Genomic DNA, 24,105 nt, shown 5'->3' on the forward strand with positions numbered 1-24,105 from the left:
GCTTTTTTCGGCTGATAGTTCCTACATTTTGTTTTCAAAAGAAAAGAGGTAAGACGCTGAACCTGTACATACTATTTATTATATTAAAACAACTAATAGCTTATTAAAAAACCTCTTACCTGGAGATGTCAACGTTTTGAAATACAAATAGTGTAGATATACCTACTCTATGCCACCGTCTAGTGGTTTCTCCCCGTTTCTGGCCAAAGTTCTCATTTTTGTGTCCGAGATAAACGGAATATCTTCTTTTCTGGTCGAATCACAAAAGTCCATTTGGGAAAACTTGCCGAGACAATCGAGAAGCGATCTAAGTTACTCTCGTCTAGGACAACATGATGTTGCAGTATTCTTGTGTGGAGTGGAACGTCGCCGTCCTTTGTCCATTCACCTAAAGGATGCAGAAGCAAAACAGGTTTACGATGTCCTCTGTCTTTTAGTTGTCTTCGCGAATCTATAATGGCCCGGCTCTTCACCTCACAGGATCCTTCGGTGATCGGGCGAGAACAGGTGCTTTTCAACGTGGTATGAAATGAAGAGTTTCTAAAAGCTGTTCTTCACGCATGAACCCTTTCAATGGAGATGCCCACCCTTCACTTATCACCTGTAAAAATTATATTATTTAGAGGATATGATTTAAAATAAATAGAACAATTTTTCCATTAAAGTGCTGATAGTAAGTACGATTTTGTTTAATGAAAGTGAACGTGGTTTTTGTGTCCCGGCGCCCCTGAAAATCTTTTTGTCCCTTTTTATTCTACGAAAGTGAAAGTAGTTTTAGTTTTTGTATAGGTAATGTTTTGACTTGATGAGTACGTATTTATTCTTGTGACCACCAAACAGTTTTCAGGGGCTTATTTTTCGCTTTTAAGATTGAACATTTTAACCAATTTTCAAATTACCATTTGGGGGTTGTAAATATGGAATTTGATGATTTACTAAATTTCGTGACTCACTGTATAGCTCAAGCTCCGTTTCTCATCCTCGATCTCCAGCAGCAGCTGTTAATAGACCTTTCGATCTGCTCCCTGACGAGGGCGTCCTCCAGACAGCCCACCTCCTCCAGCTCGAGGTTCAGCCACCTCCGCCATATCTCCCACGATGAAGGAAGGCTTGATCACCTCGGCGAGAAAGTGAATTTAAAACAAATTAAATAAAAGATTTTGAAGAAATTAAATCTTCAATTTAAAGAAAGTAGAAGGATTAGAGAAATAATTTACTTACCTTGTAATTTTACAACACGTGCACACAAAAATAACTGCTGTCGGTACTAAACATACCTCCAGCTGCTTTGGAGATCAAGCGCAGAGAGACCTTTCTGGAGACCTTCCTCATGGTTCCATTTTTTTTATCATTCTCATTCCACTTTCTCTCTGACCCCCTTCTTGACCAAAATGGCCAATCAATTTTGTTCCAAATTCGTTATTTTAACCAATCACGGTAGCTTTTTCTATTTTTCTGGAACTTTCTATGTCACCGCTTCTTTGACCACAATTTGAAATTTGGAAATTTGCATTTTATCAGGACCAGACCGAATTTACATTTGTTGTTGGATTACAAATCCGAAATTGACTCTACATTTCTAACTCTGTGGAATGAAATCGAACAAATGAAATTATTTTAAAAACCTAAAATGGGCTTGAAACGCGTTCCGGCAAGGATTAGAGAGTTTGACCGCGTGCAATTCTCTGAATTCCTAAGCATTGTTCTCCTTTTGTTTGAACGTCCCAAATGAAAATCCGAGTCGGAGATTTTTGAGAGGATAATAAATGAGAAACATGTTTGGGTGGAGCAAATTGTTTTATTGTTAATTTAACACAAGTATGGGACGACAAAGTGTCCTGCTCGGTTCCCTGACACTTAACTACAAGAATTCAACTTAAAACTACCTATGGAGCCACATGGCCTTCCTCCGCTTGATGGGCGAAGGCCCCATTCTTCGGCGTCAACCACTTAGCACAAGTATAGGACGACGCAGCGTTCCGCTCAGTTTACTGACACTTAATCGCAACAAAAGTAAATAAAATAATAAGTAACAAACAAAACTTACAGCTAACCTAACCTTGTATTTACAAGCTACGCGGAAATATCGGGCGGAGCGGTCGAAATGGCATTTCATAACGCGATTCCACAGGTCCACCAGATACACCCATGTGAAGTACTCGTTGGGGTTTTACTCGCGGTCCTGCTGGTCGAGAAGTTGGAGTGGAAGCGTTTCTTGAGCTCGTGGTTCCTGGGCGTTGGTCCGAGTCTGTCCCTGATTCGCTCTGACGGCAACAGTCTTTCGAGGTTGTTGGTGTCGGGGGGCTCGGCTGGTTTCCTCGGTTCAGCTTGGACTTCACATCCTTGGCGGATTGGAGTCAGACGAGGAATTTATTGTTGTATCTTTCTTCCAAGTAAGGAATGTAATTCCGGATACCCCAAACCAGATAGGGGCATTTCTGTTGTTGAGGCACCTCTCATCTCTGGCGCTGAAACCGGCATTTGCGTGGGCGAAGACATGTCTCGCTTGGTCCACCTCCAGGTATACCACGGCTGCTATGTCCATGCTGCTGGGCGTCGGTTTACAACACGTAGAGGTGAAGCCAAATTCCATTTCTTCTAGTTACTTAACGGACGCTACTTTCTCGATTAGTAATTCGACTGTTACCGAATTACCACTTTCAGAAGCCAAATGTAATGGAGTTCTATTATCGATCGTAAGGGCGTTAACAGACGCTCCATTCTCGATTAGTAATGTGACTGTTTTCAAATCCCCTCCTATAGATGCTAAATGTCACGGAGTTTCATTATCAGTTTTAAGGGCGTCAAGAGATGCTCCTTTCTCGATTAGTAAAGCGACTGTTTCCAAATCCCCACGTTCAGATGCCCAATGTAACGGAGTTACATTATTAGTTGTAACGGCGTTAACAGATGCTCCTTTCTCGATTAGCAAAGCGACTGTTTTCAAATTCCCACGTTCAGATGCCCAATGTAACGGAGTTTGATAATCAGTTGTAACGGCGTTAACAGATGCTCCTTTCTCGATTAGTAAAGCGACTTTTTTCAAATTCCCCCATTTAGATGCCCAATGTAACGGAGTTTGATTATCAGTTGTAACGGCGTTAACAGATGCTCCTTTCTCGATTAGTAAAGCGACTGTTTCCAAATACCCCCATTTAGATGCCCAATGTAACGGAGTTTGATTATCGGTTGTAACGGCGTTAACAGATGCTCCTTTCTCGATTAGTAAAGCGACTTTTTTCAAATTTCCCCATTTAGATGCCCAATGTAACGGAGTTTGATTATCAGTTGTAACGGCGTTAACAGATGCTCCTTTCTCGATTAGTAAAGCGACTGTTTCCAAATACCTCCATTTAGATGCCCAATGTAACGGAGTTTGATTATCAGTTGTAACGGCGTTAACAGATGCTCCTTTCTCGATTAGTAAAGCGACTGTTTCCAAATACCTCCATTTAGATGCCCAATGTAACGGAGTTTGATTATCAGTTGTAACGGCGTTAACAGATGCTCCTTTCTCGATTAGTAAAGCGACTGTTTTCAAATTCCCACGTTCATTTGCCCAATGTAACGGAGTTTGATTATCAGTTGTAACGGCGTTTACAGATGCTCCTTTCTCGATTAGTAAAGCGACTGTTTCCAAATTCCCACGTTCAGATGCCCAATGTAACGGAGTTTGATTATCAGTTGTAACGGCGTTTACAGATGCTCCTTTCTCGATTAGTAAAGCGACTGTTTCCAAATTCCCACGTTCAGATGCCCAATGTAACGGAGTTTGATTATCAGTTGTAACGGCGTTTACAGATGCTCCTTTCTCGATTAGTAAAGCGACTGTTTCCAAATTCCCACGTTTAGATGCCCAATGTAACGGAGTTTGATTATCAGTTGTAACGGCGTTAACAGATGCTCCTTTCTCGATTAGTAAAGCGACTGTTTTCAAATTCCCATGTTCAGATGCCCAATGTAACAGAGTTTTATTATCATTTGTAACGGCGTTAACAGATGCTCCTTTCTCGATTAGTAAAGCGACTGTTTTCAAATTCCCACGTTCATTTGCCCAATGTAACGGAGTTTGATTATCAGTTGTAACGGCGTTTACAGATGCTCCTTTCTCGATTAGTAAAGCGACTGTTTCCAAATTCCCACGTTCAGATGCCCAATGTAACGGAGTTTGATTATCAGTTGTAACGGCGTTTACAGATGCTCCTTTCTCGATTAGTAAAGCGACTGTTTCCAAATTCCCACGTTCAGATGCCCAATGTAACGGAGTTTGATTATCAGTTGTAACGGCGTTTACAGATGCTCCTTTCTCGATTAGTAAAGCGACTGTTTCCAAATTCCCACGTTGAGATGCCCAATGTAACGGAGTTTGATTAATAGTTGTAACGGCGTTAACAGATGCTCCTTTCTCGATTAGTAAAGCGACTGTTTTGAAATTCCCACGTTCAGATGCCCAAAGTAACGGAGTTTGATTGTTAATTGTAACGGCGTTAACAGATGCTCCTTTCTCGATTAGTAAAGCGGCTGTTTCCAAATTCCTACTTTTAAATGCCCAATGTAACGGAGTTTCATTATCAGTTGTAACGGCGTTAACAGATGCTCCTTTCTCGATTAGTAAAGCGAATGTTTCCAAATTCCCAAATCCAGATGCCCAATGTAACGGAGTTTGATTGTTAGTTGTAACGGCGTTAACAGATGCTCCTTTCTCGATTAGTAATTCGACTGTTTCCAAATTCCCAAATCCAGATGCCCAATGTAACGGAGTTTGATTATTAGTTGTAACGGCGTTAACAGATGCTCCTTTCTCGATTAGTAAAGCGACTGTTTCCAAATTCCTATTTTCAAATGCCCAATGTAACGGAGTTTCATTATCAGTTGTAACGGCGTTAACAGATGCTCCTTTCTCGATTAGTAAAGCGACTGTTTTGAAATTCCCACGTCTAGATGCCCAATGTAACGGAGTTTGATTTTTAGTTGTAACGGCGTTAACAGAAGCTCCTTTCTTGATTAGTAATTCGACTGTTTCCAAATTCCCAAATCCAGATGCCCAATGTAACGGAGTTTGATTATTAGTTGTAACGGCGTTAACAGATGCTCCTTTCTCGATTAGTAAAGCGACTGTTTCCAAATTCCTACTTTCAAATGCCCAATGTAACGGAGTTTCATTATCAGTTGTAACGGCGTTAACAGATGCTCCTTTCTCGATTAGTAAAGCGACTGTTTTGAAATTCCCACGTCTAGATTCCCAATGTAACGGAGTTTGATTTTTAGTTGTAACGGCGTTAACAGAAGCTCCTTTCTTGATTAGTAATTCGACTGTTTCCAAATTCCCAAATCCAGATGCCCAATGTAACGGATTTTGATTAATAGTTGTAACGGCGTTAACAGATGCTCCTTTCTCGATTAGTAAAGCGACTGTTTCCAAATTCCCACCTTCAGATGCCCAATGTAACGGAATTTGATTATCAGTTGTAACGGCGTTAACAGATGCTCCTTTCTCGATTAGTAAAGCGACTGTTTCCAAATTCCCAAATCTAGATGCCCAATGTAACGGAGTTTGATTATCATTTGTAACGGCGTTAACAGATGCTCCTTTCTCGATTAGTAAATCGACTGTTTTCCAATTCCCACGTTCAGATGCTCTATGTAACGGAGTTTGATTATCAGTTGTAACGGCGTTAACAGATGCTCCTTTCTCGATTAGTAAAGCGACTGTTTCCAAATCCCCACGTTCAGATGCCCAATGTAACGGAGTTTTATTATCATTTGTAGCGGCGTTAACAGATGCTCCTTTCTCGATTAGTAAAGCGACTGTTTCCAAATTCCTACTTTTAAATGCCCAATGTAACGGAGTTTGATCATCAGTTGTAACGGCGTTAACAGATGCTCCTTTCTCGATTAGTAATTCGACTGTTTCCAAATTCCCAAATCTAGATGCCCAATGTAACGGAGTTTTATTATCATTTGTAACGGCGTTAACAGATGCTCCTTTCTCGATTAGTAAAGCGACTGTTTCCAAATTCCTACTTTTAAATGCCCAATGTAACGGAGTTTCATTATCAGTTGTAACGGCGTTAACAGATGCTCCTTTCTCGATTAGTAATTCGACTGTTTCCAAATTCCCAAATCTAGATGCCCAATGTAACGGAGTTTTATTATCATTTGTAGCGGCGTTAACAGATGCTCCTTTCTCGATTAGTAAAGCGACTGTTTCCAAATTCCCAAATCTAGATGCCCAATGTAACGGAGTTTTATTATCATTTGTAACGGCGTTAACAGATGCTCCTTTCTCGATTAGTAAAGCGACTGTTTCCAAATTCCTACTTTTAAATGCCCAATGTAACGGAGTTTCATTATCAGTTGTAACGGCGTTAACAGATGCTCCTTTCTCGATTAGTAATTCGACTGTTTCCAAATTCCCAAATCTAGATGCCCAATGTAACGGAGTTTTATTATCATTTGTAGCGGCGTTAACAGATGCTCCTTTCTCGATTAGTAAAGCGACTGTTTCCAAATCCCCACGTTCAGATGCCCAATGTAATGGAGTTTCATTATTAGTTGTAACGGTGTTAACAGATGCTCCTTTCTCGATTAATATTTGGACCGCATATGTTTTACTGTGCATTGCAGCAAAATGTAGAACAGTTACTTTTTGTGCATTTCTACACTCCACATTAAAGTCGTATTTATCACCAAGAGTATCGATTACAAAGCGAAATGTTTCGTCTTCTTGGAAGTGACAGTATTGTATTATATTTTGAATGATAATTGAAGCATTTTCTTTAATATAATTTTTGCTTTTTTCGCTGTATTCGAATATTGAAGACAACAAATTTTTACATCCATGCCTCAAACAAAAATCCACAAAGTTGTCATTGTTGATATATTTTTTGGTATACTTTTGTAATTCCTCTTTTGCATATCCGCAGGTTTTTGTGATAATTTCTACAGAAACAAAACTTCTGTTTTCGAAAGCATATTGCAAGGCATTCAATTGGAACAATTTGTCGCAATCGGCGTAGTTAAATTTCACCATCTTTTTTAAAATAGCAATATTTTTTAAATATTCTCTAGTTTTCAAATAGACATCAAGGAAAAAAATCATCCGATTGAAAAATTTTGGTTCAACGTACGTCGCCAGATGGAGCGGATTGCGGCCAGCTTTGTCATAAACGTTCTCGTTCTCAATGTGATTTGCAATTTGATCCACATTTCGATAGATCACGGCCAAATGGAGAGGATTATCTTCGGCAAGTATGACATTTAAAATCATCATCAAGTTCTCGTGTTCGTCGGAAAACAGTTCTTGTCGGATTAGACGAGCTTTGTCGAAGTTGCTTGAGAAAAAGCGGGCAGCGAAATATTCCCCGTAGGTAAAATGTTCGAATACTGCTTTTCCTTCGTCATTCACCTTCGTTACAATTCCGAAAGGGTCCTTGTTCGTTTTAATTTCATTTAAAAAACGTTGAGCTCGTCTCAGGTCCACGTTTAGTTTTTGAAAAACTTCTTCACTGAACACAGAATGTACAGCTAAGTGTTCGTATATTTCTAAAATATCTTCCACATCTGTCCAGAATAAATGTGGATTTTTCGACTCTTCTTTGTCTCGATTATGTTTGATTCTTCCACGAAAGAACCACTCATACATTTTTGTGAAAACAAATGTACTTGTGTCCTCGGTCATCTCTTGATGTTGTTCTTTCTCGTCGAGGAAGCTTTGCGTTATAATGTAAAGCTGAAGGACTTTACCCGAAATTAGACGATTGTTGTCGATGTCAGAGTTGCTAAAAATTGTACTAATAACATGTTCTATTTGTTCGTGGTTATATTCTTCCTTCAAACGTTTCTTTATATAGAATTTCTGTTGCTCTTCCTCAATTTCCTCCATGTCCATCGCAACTTTGTTGAAACGATCTTCTAATTTCGTTTTTAAATATTTTCGAGAAGAAATCCAGATGTGAAATCCCTCACACGACAATTCGTTGACGGAATCCAAAACGTTGTCGACGCAACTGTTTTCCATTTCGTCGAGACCGTCAAAAAAGAAATAAACTTTTTTCTTCGACCGAAAAACATCTCTAATGTGCTTCGAAAAATTATTTTCGTTTCCTTCGAACAAATGCTTTAAAAGTTCGTTGGCGTCGTGTTTTTTCTTAAAGAATTCATTATGTGTTTTGAGGTCGACATCGATTATCCAAAACCTGGAATCGCATTCGTTTCTCAACTTCTTCAACAACGTCGTCTTGCCCATACCGGGATCGGCGCATAAAATATTCACTGGTCCGGTTAGACGATGAATTTGATTTTCCTTTATAGATATGATTAGAAAATCGTAGTATTTGGAAATTCTTAAATACACTACAGATTTATTGTCACTTTTTTCTGAAACATCTTGGAGTAATTGCTCCGAACATTCTTCATTCGTCAATATGATTGTTGGTTCGTTTGAAATTTGTGTAGACTTCAAATAATCGTGAACATCGACGACTTTAATTTTGCGCTTACGAATTTCATTTTGTATCATTTCCATTTCTCTGTCGAATTTGACAACGGCTAAGTTGTTCTCAAAAAATGTATCATCCAAAAATGCATCGATTTTTTTAACTTTGAAACAAACTTCTCTGTTTATATAAAATGATGGAAGACGACTCTTTGTTGCTTGTCCGATTAAAAATTTTCCCTTTAACATTTGAAGTACTTCTTTTGCTCCGACGTGTTGACAAATTTCTTTACAGGAATCGATCAGTACTTCTAGTGTCGTCTCTTTCCTGCCCTGCAGAGATAGGCGACATGTCCGAGTGACCTCGGTGTATAATTGATCATTACTCCGTAAGTGGTTCACATTTTCGAAAATTCGAAATCTTGACAGTCTAGCCGATTGAATTCCTTGACCCACCACGATAAATTTTATTTTGCTTCCTATTTGATGTAGTTCCATTATTTTGTAAATCAACTCTTCCGAAGTTTCATTGAATTTGACGATGATTGGTTTTTCGAAAAGATACTGCAATACCTTCAGTTTGACTTCATTTTCTAATTCTGTTACGGATTTATCAATTATTTTCATTTCTTTCGCTAGACGCATTATGCTTTCATCATCTGATGCATCGGGTGCAATGTTGTACAGTTCTTTATAAGTTTTCAACTTTCCCTCAATTCCTTCTTCCGGATTAAAATCATCTGTTAAATTTTCCTTAAAATGATCGAAAGAATCATTTACCAAAGTCACGTCGAATTCTTTAATTACTTTTTCAAACAATTTTAATTTCTCATTTTGGCCAATGGAGAAATAACGATCTGATATAATGAATGGCGACAGAAAAATGTCGATAAGATGAATATTCACTGTCGCTTTGTCAATTTTTTTATTTGTAAAACTTTCTTGATGCCATTTTCTGAACAAATCCAGAAATTTCGGAACTACGTGTATGGTATCGATTTGCAAAATTTCGGCCATATCTAGTTCAATATCTTTAAAATATTTCTGACAAACGAAAAGTCGAAATCGTGAAAAAAATATTTCGTAGTCTGATTTCGTTATTTTTTTATCTTCAGGAGTTTTATCGTTGACTTCGAATCTGTACACGTTTCCTCCACCGGAACTCGTATTAAAAAACATATTTCCATCACAACAGTCGTCTTGGATCATCGTGAATTTTGTCACTTCTGCTGTCCGTTTAGGATCGAATTTGGCGTTCGTGTAGAGAATAAACTGACGTCGTTTGTCCACGTCGCTCAAACGTTTAAATGCTTCACAATATTTCTTCAAACTGAAATCGCCTTTTTCAGTTTCGAAAGTTTCAGGCGACAATTGCTTTTTTTTGTCGTTTTTATGTTTCAGTTGTATCGCAAAAGAAACTTGCGTCTCGTTTTTTGTAACATCAATTACGACGTCGTCCAAATTTCCCATATTTTCGACGTTACTTTGAATCTGGAAATCTTCAATATCTTCTTTGTTGAGTTTTAATGCGAAGTATGCCGGAATCAGTACTTCGTACTCGATTCCGAAACCAGGTGTGTTCTACAAGAGAGAATTTTTTAACGTTCGATGGGTAAAGATTCTCGATATTTAAAAAAAGCATTAATCAAGGTTTAAAAATGAATTTTCAAAATTGCAGTTAACTCCAAAGAGTCGAAGTAGAAATGTCGAATTCGTGAGTTCCTTCACGTTTCTGTTAAAATGTTTAAATAAAAAACAAAAGTATTGAATTCATGCAAAAATATTGAGAATGTGATGAAAATTAACAAGATTTAAGCACATACTCGTACATGTAATATGTAATTGTAGGCCCAACTACATAAACTTAGCAATATCAATATAATTTACTAGATTTCATGACATTATTTGAAATTCTACTTTATGACAGACGCAGTACTTGTTTGATGATCCTTAAATAAGTTTTGATAAAATAAGTAATTTATGATTCATTTGAATCCAAGTTATCAATAAATGTCATTGTTAGATTTATGTAGAAATTAAATTCCAGACGAACAATATCCACTGACAAGCGCTGGAATGCTTTCGATCTTTCGTTCAGTAAAATTAATAATTTACATAATATTAATATGAATTATTTAAATTTTAATTAATTTAAAAAATATCATAACACTGCTGCACATTTTTTTACAATTTCCTATACGCTATTGATTGAAAACTTTAAAATTAAGAACAAATATTATAGAGAAAGAGGACGTAAAATTAAAAAGAAAAACACAAAAGTTAATCAAAACATCGATTTCTGTTTAACATTGGAACTCCAAATTTCTAAATAACGTAAATTTAATGAAAAATTCTTACCTTAGATGCCATTGTTCAATAAAATTGAAATCGTTAGTCCAGGAAAAGCAACAATGGAATCGCCCAAGAAAAACTAATTAAGTTTTTGGGCTTGCAGTTCACTGAAACGAAAATTAAACTGAGAAATGATGAATATAACTTTATCGTTGATGCATACAGGGCCTTTCACAACTCGCGTCCCAAAGCAAAAGAGGGAACACGAGATCGCATTTGGATGTGTAATTGTGAAGAAAAAAAATCTAGCATAAAAGATATTCTAGAAAAGACAACTTAAAGTGGACTAATCAGAGATCTAGACCTTCAAGGTGTGTTTTCCGTAATTTTACGTTACTAGGATTTCATTAAAAAAAAAAAAACATTTCATAGCTATTAAGACAACAAGGGTTTTATAGACGATTTAAAAATCGAGATCGTAGTTTAAATCAGAGCGACCGCAGGGAGCGAGGATTTAATAGATCGAGATTTTTAAACTATAAAACACGCGTTGTCTTCAAGATTTTTTCTAACACTAACATCTTATCAGAAATTTTAATAAATTCAGAAATTATTCGAGGCGCGTCACAATGCGGAGGTTGCCGTGGGTACTATGGTAATAATATCAACAAATTTGGAAAAAAACAATTTTCATCGTTGAAATGTGCCAAAACGTTCCAGAAGAAATAAGAAAAAGGGGCAATTTGTTACCAATGAAGTCTAAAAGTGCATACGAAAAGGTGTATGTTTCGTTTCAAGGCTGGAACAATAAAAAAAAGCATCACGGAGGTAACGGAAGATGTCATTTTGGCTTTTCTTGATATGGGGTAAGCGTGTAGAACTTCATTAAAAGTTAATTCACACTACGGCAAGAATCATTTGAAGAAAATGTAAAGATTGCCATTTTCGATGGCCGGGCACTTGCATTGGATGAAACAGCAGAAGTTAAAGAAGAAGATGTTATAAACAAGAGCACGAAGCTAATATGGCAATTCCAATTCAATAATTGTATGTACTTTTCACTTTTGTGATAATTACTGTAAAAATGATGAATAAAATGTTACTTGAATGATGTGTGTGAGCGTATTTTATGGCTCTATAAGATACGTTGCTATTGACGACGTGTCTTATAGAGACAAGCGTATTTTATGGGAAACATAAGGTGTGAGCTCAAATGCACCATGGAAACAGTATAAGATATTAGTGTTAGAAAAAACTAATAAACAAATTAAATAATACTTTTCAATTACGTGATCCTTTCTCGATATTATCTGCAAATAAGTACTTTATTGATAAGCTATCTATTTTTAGACCATTTTGTAACAAAAAAGTTTGTATAATGTTGACACCCTTTTTTCGAGTATTGCTTAAGATAAACAATTATTGATATCAAAATCTGATCCTCTTATTAACCGTTGGACTCAAATGAAGTATTTTTTGTTTTTGAAGATTTTCAAATGTTTCAAAGTTTTTTCGATTAATAATAAACTTCTTCATTAAGCCACGTATAACTCAATTATTTTTCAAACATCCCTCGTATAATACGATTGTTTCAAATCATAATCCTAATATCGTGCGTTCATTTAAATTAATCCTCAAAGTAGGCGTTGAAAAGTCGATTGTGCACGCACTATACGGATTACGGATCAACTGTTTACATTTTTTTACACAAGTGGTGCGTTCACAATCGACTCTCCAACGGCAAGTTTGATGATTAATTTAATCAGCAAACAGTAACAGACTCCAACTTATTTCACTAGCCATTAGCTTCTAGTTTAATTAATCTCTTAAAAAATAATCGTCTCGTTTATACAAAATATGTAATTATCAACTTATCTATTTGAAACTGTTCCAAGAAATTGGCCAATTCAGTTTTTCCTTATATCATGCTCTCAAATAAACACTCAAAGTATCTACCGTGCGATCAACAAATACTTAGATAAGGGGCAGCTATGACTTTGACAATGTCAGATTTTTCGTGTATGATATTCATGTGAAAAATGCTATTAAGTTACTGCATAAATTGAACACTGTTAAGTTAAAATGTCTGAATTTTTAGACTACAACAGTAGGTACACTCTTTGCTAAAACCGAATAACCACCAACACTGCATTCTACCCAGAAAATCAACCGGCAACGTTGTGTACTTGGATTTGATTGGTCTAGCACCCTAGTAATATCAAAATTGCCATTAAACACGTAGTGTTATTTTGTTTTCACCAACTTAATTCAACAGGTGGTGGTTAGTTGGTTTTGGCACGGCCTATATATGTAAGCGAAATAAAAAATATATTACCTCAGTGTTGAGGGTTGAAGAAAATTGAAAACACGCAATCCAGGCAGGGCAACAAGAAGCAGTGACTGACTCCAACTTATTTCACTGGCTAATAGCTTCTAAAACCGTGAGGCCGTCTGGAGCCGCCGTCGGCGCAGATCTTAATGTTAGGAGCAAATACTCCAGCGAGTTTATTTTATCACCGATTTTTTTTTAATCTCGGTTATCGAAAGTATGCAGTCATCATTTTATTTATTTGAAACTATAGTCCTTTTCTTTAAACAATTGCCAATGTCAAAATTCCCCCAAATACCAGGCGGTACCACCCTAAAACCTTTCGTTTCGGAACAGCTGTATCGTAAAATCTCCCTAGATCAGGTTTAAGGTTATGTCAGTAATTTTCAAATGTCAGAAAAATTTCAGGTGTAAGAAAATTGTATGCCAAAAGACAAGAAATAAAGACGATAATGATACTAAAAAATGCAACTGAACAGCTAAACAGGGAAATGAGGAATATAAGCAGTTTATTCAATTTCAGAATCTGATTCAAAATTTTTCATTTAAAATTTTGAAGTGGGATTTCCTACTTGTACAGGATGTATCTGAAATACGTGTGTTAGTCAGTGGAAGAACTCGCCAATTGATTAAACTTTTCTCTATAACATTTTTACGAAAAAGCATTACAAACTGATTTAAAATTTGGAATAAATTAGCCATTAAATTGTACAGGGTTATTCTAAATGATTGTACTCGAAGTAGGCGTGAAAACTCAATGTAAAATTTATGGTTGCCGCTCCACATAAAAAAAACATCAAAATTATGTGAATAATTAAGTTAATAATTGAGTTAAATTGGGTGCAAAACAACTCAATATTTCTGGATTCAATCGTTAATTTAACAAAAATAAATAAAAACCTCATCATCGCACTTTTCACCTAAAAAATGACAGTGACAGCGACAAAACTGACAGTTCACATGAAAGCGGCAAAAATGTAATAACATGGGCATGGCCTACTTCGACTACAATCATTTAGAATAACCCTGTATATCCGCCCATGGGTAAGGGCGAAAATTTTCTGTTGTCATAGAAACGGGGCCTTGTTAAAAAGTTACATTGTTTTAGTAAAAATTAAATAATTAAAATTTAAATTCTCATGGTTACAAAAAGTAGAAACTAGTTAATCACACAAAACGACTCGTTTGGTAAAAATTGAGGGGAAAAAAATCTTTTAATACACCCTGTATGTTTTGTTCTTTCAGATTCAGATTTAATTAACATCTGACACTATTTCTTTTGTAAAAAAACGAGAGTTTTCCTGTTTTTTTTAATGCTACATGGTTTAATTTACGATCAAAGAGAGGTTACGTATCAGAAGAAAATGTCAAAGTATACGAACTAAAAGGTCGACCTGCGTTTATAAATGAGCGAGAAAATCACGGCCTGCTCGAACACCTATATTATTTGAACGCTCGTTACATATTTTCGCCATTATGATTTGTTTTAGATCCAACAAATTCCATTAGAAAAACTAAAATTACACTATGAAAAAGTCTTTTGTCCATTAATATGTTCACTGGTTAATTTAAAACAAGCTTCTCTATTTTCCTTAGAGATCAATGATGTGAAATTTTTTTGTCGTTTTCGTCCGAGTCCATTATCTGACATTATTTATGGTAGCAATAGGTACAATTTATTATCAGCTATTTTTGGATTTACTGCTATGATTAGTAGGTATAACTTAGTCTGGGCTGCATAGAAGATTCAAAACTTTGCACTCTAAATGTTTTCGGCACAAATTTAATAGTTATTTGTATCACAAGGCCAGAAACTGCACGTTTGCGAGCATAAGTACGGTTTGCTATACGAGTCGATATACGAGTATTGTAAGTACGAATGCTCGCAAAACAGTTTCTGGACGTGTGATACACAAAATTTTTCGTGCCGACTTCTGCGGATTTTTGTTAAATGGAAGTTAAAGCACTTGTTTTAATAATTGGTATTAGGGACTTTTTTTGTGTTGGCAACACTTACATTTAAACATTTAAATTTTAAAATCAACATCGCTCTTGTTTCCTGACATTTATTAAATTTAATTAATTTGTTTTGTTTTTGACAATTTCCTGAAACATTTGTTGTAATAAATACACCAGCCCATATTCAAGAAGTGGCTCGAAACATAATTTTAATTAATTAATTTTAGTTAAATATTGCTTCTTTGTAGTTTGTACGTTGTTATAAATAGAAAAACATTTTTAACGAGCCATCCACAGAACAAATATTGACGTTTGATAGAATTCTGATAACAAATGCCAACCGAAACCGATGACAACTCAAAATCCCTACTTTTAGCCGGACTAGGCCGGCAATGCATGTGTTTCTGGACGATTTCGAGATCTGTAATTTACCAAATTCCGGCCGGAGGCACGAAAAAATAATTGTGATATCAGTTGCGCAAGCATTTTCACATCAAAATAGCTGACATACAATTGACATTTTACGTTGCCAACCTAATAAGAATAACCATCAAACAACTAAGTGGCTCATACTAAGATGACAACACTTTGACCATTATTGTTTTAAAGAAAAAATCAACTTTACATAAATTTATTACAAACTAATAGATTGGCGGACGAGAAGTGGAGTGCTTGCAAATTATATCTTCTGACGTAAGACTTGGTCAAAAAGATGTGTCGCAATTACGAGGTCCTTGATTCATAAATTAATTCCTTTTTCTATAGCAAATGTTAAGGTGTCCTTTTATCTATTCAAATCAAAAGGACAAGTAGCATTTTACCGCAAGGTTTGATAAAATGCTACTTTATCAGCAAGGATAGATAAAGTTATTTATTTTTTTTTATGATCTTAACAACGCTCATACTACCAAGATTTTAAAATGTAATTTACTTTTTTTATTGCCCTAACAACGCTCATACTAACGAGATTTTAAAACCTGACACGATTAGTAATAATTTAAAAAGATATGTTTTAATAATAAAATACATTTAAATATCTTCTTGAGCATAATTAGGGTCGAGGCGTTAGTCGAGGAGGGTTGAAAAATTAGCACCTAAAACACTATGGCCAGTCTAAAAAAAAACTCAGTGTATATCCTTCAAGCAGTAACATTTTTGCAACAAGATGGTATAGATACCAAGAGATGCTTCATTAAAGAAAATCATGAAATATGGTTTTCCTTTGATACATTCTTGTAGAGAACTAAGATTTTTGCTATTGGAATTTTATTGCTATCTCAATTAGATTTGGAGATATAAGTGAAAAACAAAATGACATCAATTTTTATTCTAGTGATTTAATCTTTTAAACACGTGTTTGATCAGATAATTTTTTGTAAGTGTTTATGAAAATATAACGCTGTCAAGTATCAAAACCATGAAATGAGATCTAGCGGTGTGTAAACATGAAGTCAGAAGTATTTTTATATTAAACGCAATTATACCGAATTGAAACACGTAAATCCAATGCAGTAACTCTCAAACATAGAAAGTTGGTTGCTTGTTAGCCAAATTAAAAAAATAAATTAGTTTTAGAACCACGCACTCCAATGCCTAGATCAGTACTAGATTGAGGCAATGTACCACAAGTGCGGCTGAATTAAGTAATTTTAATATCATTATTATTAGGCATTGACGATCTTTTTGGGACCGAATTGGCCATGATTTTTTCTTTTCATGTTGGACTAACTGATTCACTGATGCAACGGATGCAATTTTTTTTTTCTGTCAGTGTCTGTTCGACATTTTCTTGCCACTACATTGCCAGATTTATTATTTTAATATTCGTATGAAACTAAATGATTTATTAAGTGTGTAATTAGTATATTGTTATATAAGTGAGGAAAGAGATGCACTGCTAAACAAGAATGAGAATTGGATCACGAGCGATAGCGAGTTGATCTAATTATTCGAGTTTTGCAATGGACCTTTCCTCACGTATGTAACATACTATTTTTTCCAAGATCAAGAGTTTTTCGGTTTATCTTGCATAGGTATATGCCGTTCACGATTATTTTAAACACGCAGGAGGCCGCGATATTTTTTTGTTAGATTGCCGTCAGGTCCTGTCATATGACGTTTCGTTTTTAAATGTTCGCATTGTTGTCAATTCCGTCATTAATTTAGTTAATAAGAATTTACCCAGAACTGCCCTACAAATATGTATGTTTCATTTCAATTTCGTATCCCACCTCCACCCGGCGGCACGGCAATTTTGCCGGAGTACATACACTATTACGGATATTACTATTAAGTAATAGTGCAGCGCTTATCAACATAATTACCGGCGTCTCGCCTCCGCATTTTGACTTTGTTGTGTATTATGTTCTGTGTCAATGTTAAGGAACTTCCTCACGATTATTGCTCCTAATGCGTTCAATTATTTAAAAAATGTAACAACTTGGGAGCAGTGTTCGGTTGAATTATAACCTAAAATAGATTTATTAAGACAAATCACAATACTGCCAACTAAAATGTCAGATTTTCATAGATAGTCCGAATTTGAAATAATCGTGAATGGTTTATATTATCAATTTATTATTTTATACAAATCAACATAGAATTAAAATTTAAAATTTGAAAATCACGTTTCCATGCTCACAGTAAACAATAAAATTTAATTTATTGAATGTCAAGACGTGTTTTTTCCAAAACTAAAGAAGAATTGAAATAGTGATGGAAGTAGATGGTGATGAAGATTTACCAAATACTCCACCAGAAGTAAAAGAAGCAGCGAACTTGGTAACTTTGGAGTTGTTACCTCTCAAATCGCGAGCACGCTATGAAAGGGAATTTGATATGTTCATGAGATGGAGACAAGAAAAAAAATTAAAAGCTTTTCAAAGTCGGTAGTTTTGGGGTACATGTCGGAACAAGCCAAAGTGCAAAAATCATCGACTTTATGGTCACGATATTCGATGCTGAAAGCAAGCTTGGTTGTCTAAAATAATGTTGACATTAGTAAATATTGTAAGTTGGTTGCATTTCTAAAAAGACAATCCGTTGGTTATAAGGCCAAAAAATCAAAAATATTTTCAAGAGAGCAAATATTCAAGTTCTTATCAACGGCCCATGATGAAGAATTCCTCTTAATGAAGGTAAACTAAATAATTGCTCATTTTTACATTAATTTTCATTAATAATTTTTTTCTTAATTGTGCAGGTTATTGCAATTATTGGATTGTCGGTTGCTTGCCGCTGCGACGAATTGAAAAATATGACAATTGACGACATACAAGACACCCAATCAGTATTGACAATAAATATACCGAACTCTAAAACAGGAAAAAGTCGTGCAGTGAAAAATGAACTAGTAAATCATTTGAATTTGATTGAGATATACAGAAAATATGTTTCTCTAAGATCACCTCTTACAGAACATCGGCGATTGTTTGTGAACTGTCAAAAGGGTAAATGTGCCGTTCAACCCGTAGGAATAAACAAATTTGCCAAAGTACCGGCCATTATTGCAAATTACTTGAAAATACCAGATGCTTCTTCTTACACGGGGCATTGTTGGCGGAGAACATCAGCGTCCTTGTTGGTAAATGCTGGAGCTAACTTACTCACATTAAAAAGCCATGGAGGCTGGAAGTCCTCGGCAGTAGAAGAGCGCTATATCGAAAATTCAATTCAAAATAAAATTTCGATCGATACAAAAATACTTGGAAATAACTTATCCGAGAAAGCAAACAGAATTGCTAATGTGGCGTCAACGTCAAGCTCTGTATCGACATCGACACATTATTTAGCAAATAAATCAGACACAGTTGGAGTTTCAATTCATGCAGAAAATTGTACATTTAATTTTTATAATACCGATATAAAAAGTTAACTATGTAATAACTATGTTAATAAAGAATTCTTACAATAATAGTATAATTATATCAGAAGGTTATTTAAATGAAAGTACCTAAATGCGGAACAAATTATTTTTTATTACTTTCCCCACTAGTGAGGGAAGTGATTTACTTTCCTTACATGTGTTACAAACGCCTACTTTCCTCTTTAAATTGAGTGATGGAAATGACATTTTCAGACTTGACGTTGGAAAAACATTGTTATAGCAATAGGTAACTAAAGACCGGTTCCACCAACGTCAATTCAAGTTAACTGTACGTTAAAATGCTTCGTTACGTTAGTTACCTATTGTTATAACAAGGTTTTCGTATATTTTAACCTACAGTTAACTTTAACTGGCGTTGGTGAAACCGGCCCTAAATTAACGAAATTTTTAACCTACAGTTAACTTCAACTGGCGTTGGTAAAACCGACCCTAAGACAGGTAAATATACAGTGATTTTTTTTTATCAATGAACCATAGGGATTTACATGATGTAAACTTTATTTCGTATTAATGGTTTTTCTACTGCTAATTTCAAAATGATTTTCCGCACACTTGTAGCTTACTTAATTTTTTTCAGGTTTTGGTGTTTTTTTTTTCCAAGAAACACACACACAATGATCCCAAAAGGTGAATTTATGGGCAGCAATTTTGGGATTATTACTGGGCCATTTTTATTTATTATATTAATTTTATTATTCGATCATTTTAGAAACCGATTAGCTTATTGTTTAGCGGCTTTTAGCAAACAGTTTGAGCATTTAAAACAGCAAAATATTTGTCCACCTCTTTAGATTAAAATTTACAATTTAGGTTCTGAATGTTTCATTAAATAAAATTGTTTTCCTGGGTCCTTTTTTTATGTTTCGAATTGGGAAATCTTGGGAAATCTTTTAATAATAAGGGTTTTTTGTTTGCTTTTCAGTTTTAGAGCTTCGTAATTTATTTCAATGTCAGTGGGCACAGCCTACTAACTTTAATAAAATTTTAAAATGGGTTGAAATTATTAAATTATTATGTAATGTAATGTAATGATATTTAAAAAAAAAAATGATCAGAACATGTGAAAAATTAAGTAAGCTAAAATTGTGCGAAAAATAAATTTGAAATTAGCAGATTATCACGAAATAAAGTTTAAACCATGTAAATCCCTATGGTTCATCGATAAAAAAAAATTCACTGTATGCATGTTCGTTTGATAAAAATACGTAAATTAATCGCAGCACTGCAAGATGGGTTAAAATGTTTGAAGTTTTAGATTACAACAGTGGCTTAAGCGAAATAAAAAATATATTACCTCAGTGTTGAGGATTGAAGAGAATTGAAAACACGCCATCCAGGCAGGGCAACAAGAAACACTAACAGACTCCAACTTATTTCACTGGCTAATAGCTTCTAGTTCATTTTATAACGGATTATTTTTTATCTTGGTTATCGAAAGTATCCAGTCATCATTTTATTTATTTACAACGTGCGACTAAGACAAAGATTAAGTCATTGAAATATTATTCGTTTGATATTGATATTATCCCTGAAATTGTGGATTTATTGATCTTTCGTTCTCATTTTCTACATCCCAGACTGCTGAAGCCTCATCATAATGGTGAAAAGCTCATTATCCTTTGAATTTAATAATAGAGAAACAAGCTTTTTAACACCATGAATTGAAGATAGGAAAGCAGGGAGACAAATAGCGGACGAATTCCTAGTCCAAAAAATCTAATCGGTAAAGTGGACTGATACCATTAATGGCAAATTAAGTATTTTTTCTAAAGAAGACTTTAAAGAAGAATCAATTGAATTAACATAATTAGAAACCAAAATGGAGCTTTGTGTAAAAGATTTTTAACTGTAACGATAGTCTAGTGTCTAGTCTAGTGTATTTGAAGCCTTGGTCAAAGTTTGGAGAGCATAAAAGAAATAAACTTCCCTGGTCACAAATTTGAAATTTTGTTTTGTTGACTCATTGTCGTAAATGTTTCAGTTATCGATACTTCTTAGTATGCACAATGTAGTTTATCACCTATTTTTACATATTTTTGTCCTTCACAGTCAAGGGTATCTTTGGCATACATTTACCTCATAACACAAAAAACAGTTTTCAATAACGTAACTTTTACAAATCAGTCGTACTCCAGAGGTCATTCGTGTGTGTCAAAATAACGTTGATGAATTCGTTTACAGTTTTCCTCATTTTCGTCAACTCTGTACAATGTGTAAACATCCTAGGAGTCTTTATCTCCCCTTTATTTACCCGTCAAGTAAATCTAACATTCACTGTGTCGAGCGCTTTCTCTGAGAGGTCATCAAATATCTGTGATAACACCGTTTCCTTTCGACGATCCCACCTTGACAAATTTAACAGAAATCAATGTAGAATTCATACATGAAATTATGAAAGGAAGAAACACGCAGACCTATTTTTCCAAGGATTTCGGTATTTGGCAAACATCACACGATATTTTCGGATGCATCGACAGCATCGCTGAAACTATCTTGAACAGCACAAAACTGCAGGAATTGATAGACGATCCGAATCGCAAATTCGATTTGATTATGATGGAATTATTGCACCCAGTTTTATTCGGGTTTGCTGCTAGATTCGGAGCTTCATCAATAGGAATTTCCACTGGGCCATTGTTCAGTTATAAGTACGATGCAACAGGTCATCTTCAGCATCCAGGAGTGTACTGTGATCAACTTCTAAACATTCGTACACTGTCGTTAAGGGGAAAATTTTAAAGCATCGCGTTTTTCCTCTGGTGCAAGTTTTACTACCAGTGGGTCTTTTTGCCACGTGCTCATGGAATGGCCACCAAATACTTTGGAAAAGTTCCTTATGTAGGAGATCTTGAAAAAAATCTCAGTCTTTACTTTACTGGTGTAAACTCGATAATCCCAAGTCAAGAACCAAGGACCTCAGCGATCGTGGAAATTGGACTGATACACATTCAACCCCCAAAATCTCTTGCAGAGGTGAATTTAACAAGATGAATCAGATTTTTTGTGAATTAAATCTTCCAGGATTTACAGAAGATCCTGGATGAAGCGACTCAGGGTTTATTGACCAGAAACTAAGAACCATTATTACGGAGGTGTTGGCAGAATTGCCTTATACAATCCTCTGGAAATGGGAATCTGACCGTCTGCCTGGAAAACCTAGCAATGTGGTTATTCGAAATTGGGTTCCTCAACAAGATGTCCTTGGTAAATGATTTCAAAGTTGAGCCAATCTAGTTCAAGATATTTTTTGTAACACACTGTAACATAAAAGCGTTTGTAACACAAGGAAATATCCAGTCCGGCCAAGAAGCGATTTCTAGAGAAGTACCCTTGATTGGAATGTCATTCATCAACGACCAAGTGTTTACCGTTCAAAAAATAGTCGATTTGGGAATTGCAAAAGGAGTTGATCCTGCCACCACCACCAAATCTGAGTTGAAAGGTGTTATAATTCACGTTGCAGAGACTCAAAGGTTGGTGATGACTTTTTGAACAAAGCTCTACTTAATTTATTTTCTAGGTACAGGGACAGGATTAAAGAAGTTCGCAGTATTATGTTTGACAAACCGATGAGTGGTTTAGAAACAGTCATTTGGTGGTCCGAGTATGTTATGCGACATAAAGACATAAAACATTTTTGAAGTCCAGTCTTTGAATCCTCTTGGGATAGTTATTTTAATGATGGTATTGTAGTTATTGGTGTTCACTTGACGGTCATTGCTTATGTAAAACGGAGTCGTAAACTCAGCAAAATCTTGAAATGTCACTTCTTTCTTATAAGTACATACATATATTAAAAAAACCTTTATTATAATTATGATTTAATGTTATTATGACATTTAAAATGCGGCAGTGAGCAACATTTTTTCTTTGTTAGGTACAAAAAATACTTTTGTTCCATTCCTCCATTGAAAGTGAGTCTGTATTCATAGTTACCAGTGGGTACTTTCACTTTCGTTCACAGGTTTACACTCACGTATAATTGAAATTCGATTTTATGCAAACGAATTGGTATATTGAAATTAATAACAATTCATAATATGTGTATCTAACTAATTCATTTTACAATTATTAGCTCCTAGTTACACCAGTTCTTGTGATAGGAATTTTTACAACTAATGTTGGATTAACGACCCCAAAATTGTCTTCTGCGTGATTAATCATCATTTTAAATAATTTATCACGACAGCCATCGAATATGCCCATCATTAGTACAAATTTCTGAAGGATTCACTCTTGGTCCGCCGCTTCCAGTAAAAACTTGCAAACATCGTTTCTTGAAAAAGTTGCAGCTTTTTTCGGCTGAGAGTTTCTACATTTTGTTTTCAAAAAGGAGGTAAGACGCTGAACCTGTACTATTTATTATATTAAAACAACTAATAGCTTATTAAAAAAACCTCTTACTTGGAGATGTCAACGTCTTGAAATACAAACAGTGTAGATATACGAGTACTCTTCAACATTGAATACCGCGATCACGCTGATGCTGCTCCTACATTTTAAAAATATGCCACCGTCTGGTGGTTTTTCCCCGTTTCTGGCCAAAGTTCTCATTTTTGTGTCAGAGATTAACGGAATATTTCCTTTTCTGGTCGAATCACAAAAGTCCATTTGGGAAGACTTGCCGAGACAGTGGAGAAGCGATCTAAGTGACTCTCGTCTAGGACAACAGGATGTTGCAGCATTCTTGTGTGGAGTGGAACGTCGTCGTCCTTTGTCCATTCACCTAAAGGATGCAGAAGCAAAACAGGTTTACGATATCCTCTGTCTTTTAGTTGTCTTCGCGAATCTATAATGGTCCGGCTCATCACCCCACTGGATCTTTCGGAGATCGGGTGAGAACAGGTGCTTTTCAACGCGGTATGAAATGAAGTTTCTAAAAGCTGTTCTTCACGCACGAATTCTTTCAATGGAGACGCCCATCCTTCACTTATTACCTGTAAAAATTATATTATTTAGAGGATATGATTTAAAATAAATAGAACAATTTTTCCATTGACGTGCTGTTAGTAAGTACGATTTTGTTTAATGAAAGTGAATGTGGTTTTTGTGTCCCGGCGCCCCTGAAAATCTTTTTGTCCCTTTTTATTCTACGAAAGTGAAAGTAGTGTATAATGTTTTGACTTGACGAGTACGTATTTATTCTTGTGACCACCAAATAGTTTTCAGTGGCTTATTTTTCGCTTTTTAAGATTTAACGTT

At 35.4% G+C, this 24,105-nt stretch overlaps 2 protein-coding genes and 1 long non-coding RNA gene across 9 annotated transcripts in view; 1 reads left to right on the plus strand and 2 right to left on the minus strand.

Annotated features, from left to right (window-relative positions):
- Nucleotides 1-1,778: 1,778 nt before the first annotated feature.
- Nucleotides 1,779-20,316, minus strand: LOC138139420 (uncharacterized). 2 transcript variants are annotated; one of them, XM_069059684.1, is made up of 3 exons: nucleotides 20,198-20,316; nucleotides 10,796-10,896; nucleotides 1,779-10,018 (listed from the first exon to the last, which is right to left on the minus strand). In XM_069059684.1, exons 2-3 carry the CDS (start codon nucleotides 10,805-10,807, stop codon nucleotides 2,774-2,776), a joined length of 7,257 nt encoding a protein of 2,418 aa, XP_068915785.1. In that variant the 5' UTR covers nucleotides 10,808-10,896; nucleotides 20,198-20,316; the 3' UTR covers nucleotides 1,779-2,773. The 2 variants fall into 2 exon arrangements, with proteins under 2 accessions (XP_068915785.1, XP_068915784.1); XM_069059683.1 differs by lacking the exon at nucleotides 20,198-20,316 and adding an exon at nucleotides 13,065-13,218.
- A 1,657-nt stretch (nucleotides 20,317-21,973) lies between these two features.
- Nucleotides 21,974-22,717, plus strand: LOC138139422 (uncharacterized). The gene is made up of 2 exons (XR_011162291.1): nucleotides 21,974-22,376; nucleotides 22,424-22,717. It is a non-coding gene; the product is annotated as an uncharacterized lncRNA (long non-coding RNA).
- A 179-nt stretch (nucleotides 22,718-22,896) lies between these two features.
- LOC138139421 (uncharacterized) overlaps nucleotides 22,897-24,105 on the minus strand; it is a 34,110-nt gene continuing 32,901 nt past the window's right edge. For 5 of the 6 annotated variants that reach the window (XM_069059691.1, XM_069059689.1, XM_069059687.1 and 2 more), the window contains exons 4-5: nucleotides 23,308-23,840; nucleotides 22,897-23,258 (exon numbers count right to left, since the gene is read on the minus strand). The gene's annotated coding sequence lies outside the window, so the exon portion shown is untranslated. The remainder of the gene's footprint in view (nucleotides 23,259-23,307; nucleotides 23,841-24,105) is intronic. The other variant, XM_069059692.1, reaches the window with a different exon arrangement.

The sequence above is a fragment of the Tenebrio molitor genome, chromosome 9, assembly GCF_963966145.1.
Source record: "Tenebrio molitor chromosome 9, icTenMoli1.1, whole genome shotgun sequence".
Taxonomy (NCBI): domain Eukaryota; kingdom Metazoa; phylum Arthropoda; class Insecta; order Coleoptera; family Tenebrionidae; genus Tenebrio; species Tenebrio molitor.